This window comes from Elephas maximus, chromosome 17 (genome assembly GCF_024166365.1).
Source record: "Elephas maximus indicus isolate mEleMax1 chromosome 17, mEleMax1 primary haplotype, whole genome shotgun sequence".
NCBI classification, from domain to species: domain Eukaryota; kingdom Metazoa; phylum Chordata; class Mammalia; order Proboscidea; family Elephantidae; genus Elephas; species Elephas maximus.
In genome coordinates this window covers 16,037,517-16,041,740 of record NC_064835.1, presented here as the reverse complement: position 1 = coordinate 16,041,740, position 4,224 = coordinate 16,037,517, and the positions used below count along the sequence as shown (strand labels likewise).

Genomic DNA, 4,224 nt, shown 5'->3' with positions numbered 1-4,224 from the left:
CTTAATCTTCACTTTTCCCCTTTCCACTTTGCTGTCTTTCCTAAAAGATGCCCCGCTTCTCTGAACTCTTAAAACTCAGAGCCAAATACTTGAATAAGTGCCGTATCCCTCTCGCTTTGGGGACCATTTAATGCCTTCTGCTCTCTAAAGAGGAGTTTGTCGGAGACAGACACTTTTCCCCTTTTAGCTGTCTTACAAATGTCGGGGAGCAAAGCAGCTTCTTCAGGATCAGGGCAGATTTTGAGGTCGGAAAAACTCGGTGGGAACAAGAACCCAGCTGACTCCTCCCTTCACTAAGTCAGGCCAGAAGCTTTCAGCACCGAGGACAGCTCCCCCGCCCCGCCCCAAGCCCACCGCACCCTCCCTTCTGCCGCTGGCAGCCTTGCCATTGGCTCTCCTGACTCCCCTCTTCAAGCTGCCAATTCTCCTACACATAGACCCACCCCACCTAGGAGCTTGTCTTCTTGTCTCTCCCCAGAGCCCGGGGTAGTCCAGGCCCGAGAGAGAGCAGCGGGGATCTGAGTCTCGGAGGGCGGTTGTCGGCTCTCCATCAGGCTAGCTGAGACGCTGCGTACTTCTCACTCTTCTTGCCCGGCCCTCGCCCTGTGGCAGGCGGTCGGCTCAAAATGAATCTCAACTTCACCTCCCCTCTACACCCAGCGTCTTCTCAGAGGCCCACGTCCTTCTTCATCGAGGACATCCTGCTGCACAAGCCCAAGCCTCTGAGGGAGGTGGCCCCCGACCATTTCGCCACTACGCTGGCCTCCCGGGTGCCTCTGCTAGACTATGGCTACCCCCTCATGCCCACACCCACCCTCCTGGCTCCTCACCCCCATCACCCTCTACACAAGGGGGACCACCACCACCCTTATTTCCTCACCACCTCGGGTAAGTAACAGGGCCTCTCGGGATAGGGAGCGACAGAGCGGGTCTTTCAGGGCAGCCTCTAAGCCTGTGACGGAGCCTAGGAGGCCAGAGCAAGCTCGGCCTGGCTGGGCGGCTTCCACCCTAAATGACAGCGGAAGTGTGGGGATAAGGCCGACAGCACGCGGAGCTCCTTTGAGGAATGCTAGTCCAGAGGGCCTTGGTGGTCACTCGGCACTTTTTATAATGGAGGAGACGTGCTTGGCCAAGAGGCTTCTGGAAGTTTTGACGATATCCTTGGGGGGCAGTACCCAGTCTTCCTCAAAGTAGTCCCCTCCTCCAGGTGGTCCGGGACGCTTTGGTCCTTCTCTCAGTCCCGGGTCTCCTAGCTCTCCGCCTCTCCCCGCTCAGAGGGGCGAACCTTTTCCGTGGAACAAAACTCAACCTTCCAGCTCAGAAGCCCAAAAGGCCAAGGCCGGGCCAGATTCTCCTCCCTGGCGCTGAGCATTCGCTGATCCTGCAGGTATTTAAAAGTGCTCCAGGGTTTGGGGGGCTCTGAGGACGCAAGCCTGGAGTGGCCCGAATGAGGGCAAGAAAAACCAGGTGGAGGGACGCAGCTCCCCTTTACCCGTCTTCAACACCAACGTCTAGGTCCACCATTTAGCTCACAATCCCTGGCGGGGCTGCCCTCCTCTGGTCCAGTTTCCAGCATCGCTGGAGCTGGAGGCGGATATATTTTGATGTCCTGAGCCTGGAAAGTTTCAGGGCCCAGTAAAGTTCATTTCTGACAGAGAGGTGAAGGGAAAATACCCAGATTTTTTCTGCCTCTCTCCAAAAGGCCATATTCAAGCTTTCTTCGCTGGCATTTTTAGTCCAGTCAGTAGAAAAATTGATAGAGTCTAGCTAGATTCGAAGTGCAGGGCCAGGAAACCCACCCTGGTCGGGGCCAGGTTTGGGGAAAAGCATGAGATGATTTATAAAATGTGGGCGCTGGAATACAGGGCAAAAGCTAAGAGTGTTTTAGTGAAACTGTAAAACCCAGACTCTGGGGCACTAAATTGGAGAGGCAGTTATATAAAGCGTGTGTCGAGGTCCGTATCTAGGCACTGGCTGCATCACCCGGCCCGCAACAGTCTCCGCTCTGCTGCACCCGTGTTCCCCCGCAAATAGCAGTGGCCGTGGCCTGCGATTACCGAACCTGCTTGTTTTTCGTTTTTCTTGTTCTGGGATGGACCGATATTGAAGCCTGTCCCAGCTTCTGTCTGCTCCGCGCACCTCAACCGCAGAGTAGAGCCTGCCAGTGTCAGGAAAGACAGGAGAAGTCTCCCCCGACCCCACCAGGGAGAAAGCGCCTCAGCCTGCTCGCTGGGTTCGGAGTCCGAGGGAAGGAATGAGAAAAAAAATGAGGACCAGATTAAAGAGTGGTGTCATCCGCACGACCCCGAAACTGACAAGGAAACGTGCGAGGCCGGAGTTGCTTCTAGGTTCTAGCTCCGGGGCCGCTCGGGGCGAGAGGTTTTGCTTTATTCGCCTTGGCATCTCGGCAAAAAGGCGTTTTTCAGGGAGGTGGGAGGCAAGATCACATCCGTTCTTCTACCCAGAACAGCGCGGAGTGTCGTCAGGGTTCTGGGAGGATGAGAGGGATATCTGATGTTTGCAAGAAAACTTCACGAGGCGCAGTAGAAGTCCCAGCGCAGACAGAAGCAAAGGAAGCCTCTCCAAGACATTTGTTAAGGCCCTCGGATTTATTTTCTAATTCTGTTTTCCATTTTACTTACTGTTGTTTGTATTTCTAGATGGTCTTCCTGTTAAAGATCTCCAAGCGCTGTTCGTGCAGCCCATTTTTCTTTTGCGCCCTGGGGTTCCTGGGAGAAGGGCTCCAGGAGCTTTGGGGCGTGGAGGGGACCGGAGGGAAGTAGGAGGCAGAGAGAGGCGAAAGGAGGCCCTGGAGGTGAGAATGGGCAGCTGAGTTGAGGTTGCTCCCCGTGATCGTGCTTCAGGCCGCTCCGCTCCTCTTCCCTCTGCAGGAGTGCCGGTCCCGGCGCTGTTCCCGCACCCTCAGCACGCGGAGCTGCCGGGGAAGCACTGCCGCCGCCGCAAAGCTCGCACGGTTTTCTCCGACTCGCAGCTCTCCGGCCTGGAGAAGAGGTTCGAGATCCAGCGCTACCTGTCCACACCAGAGCGGGTGGAATTGGCCACGGCCCTCAGCCTGTCCGAGACGCAGGTGGGCGGGAGGAGAGAGAAGCCCTTTCCCCTCAACTCCCAACACCTCTGGGCCCATGTGCAGAGTTCTTCGAGCGGGAATGGCCCCCCCTTTCAAGGACCTTTAGTAAAAGTGCCGATACTCTCGAGGGGGCCTCTGGACATAAAGGAAAAACTCCTCAGGTGATTTCTATCCCCAGTTTGATAACCATTGCTCTAGGACATCAAGTCTGTTTCTGCCACTTCCCTCTAATCGGGGCTTCAACCCGGATCAGACGTAAATTGATAGATTAGACACTTTCTTGTCCTGAAGCCTTGTTCTTTTTCTTCTTATTTTAATCACGTCTTCATACCTACCTTAAGCACACATAGTTTAAGCTCCCTCCCTATTGCTCTGTCCTGTGTTCCATCTTCTAGAAGCTATTCACCTCAGAACTCCTGCCTCCTCTCCGTACTGGAAACCCAACTTGCTGTGAAATCAATAGCTCTGCCGGGTGCTGGTCTGATTTTCTGTCTGATAAGAAACAGCAAGTTCCGTTGGCGTCTTCCTGTCCACAAGTCGTGGTGGACCAAGTATTTAGATATCTTAATCAGAGGAACAGCAAAATTTACTATTAGCAATTGTAATTATAGCAGTACTAGTAATTACTAATAATAACCACACCATTTTGATCCTCATCAGTATTTCGGGACAATTGCTCCTGGGAGCCTTGGGTTTGATTGTCATTCAGCCTGAGAGGCTAACTGGTGAGTTCAGGTGTGACTTAACCCAATGGGGAGGCTTTCACAGCTTCTGGATAACTCAACAACGGATTGCGTTCCATTTTCCAAAAACCCAATAATTGCTTAGATTTTAGCTCAGTAACCACGGGTCTGAAAGAATAAGGTCGTTTTATTTATTTTTCTCCCCGGAATTAGGTGAAAACGTGGTTCCAGAATCGGCGGATGAAGCATAAAAAGCAGCTGAGGAAAAGTCAAGACGAGCCCAAAGCGCCGGACCGGCCGGAGAGCCCTGAGAGCAGCCCCCGCGGCCCAGAGGCCGCCTCCGCGGAGGCTCGGCCCGGCCTGCCCGCCGGCCCCTTCATGCTGACCGAGCCGGAGGACGAGGTGGACATTGGGGACGAGGGGGAGCTCGGCTCAGGGCCGCAAGTGCTCTGA

The 4,224-nt window shown here is 54.4% G+C and overlaps 1 protein-coding gene across 1 annotated transcript; it reads left to right on the top strand.

Annotated features, from left to right (window-relative positions):
- Positions 1 to 626: 626 nt before the first annotated feature.
- Positions 627 to 4,224, top strand: BSX (brain specific homeobox). Its single transcript, XM_049856382.1, has 3 exons — positions 627 to 888; positions 2,892 to 3,088; positions 3,985 to 4,224. The coding sequence occupies exons 1-3, from the start codon at positions 627 to 629 to the stop codon at positions 4,222 to 4,224; spliced, it is 699 nt and encodes a 232-aa protein (XP_049712339.1).

Bases quoted from the DNA above. Each gene is read 5' to 3' on its own strand.
- BSX (XM_049856382.1), top strand. From the start codon at position 627: ATGAATCTCAACTTCACCTCCCCTCTACACCCAGCGTCTTCTCAGAGG. The intron at 889-2,891 runs GTAAGTAACAGG...TTCCCTCTGCAG, and splicing joins TTATTTCCTCACCACCTCGG to GAGTGCCGGTCCCGGCGCTG. The intron at 3,089-3,984 runs GTGGGCGGGAGG...CCCCGGAATTAG, and splicing joins TCAGCCTGTCCGAGACGCAG to GTGAAAACGTGGTTCCAGAA.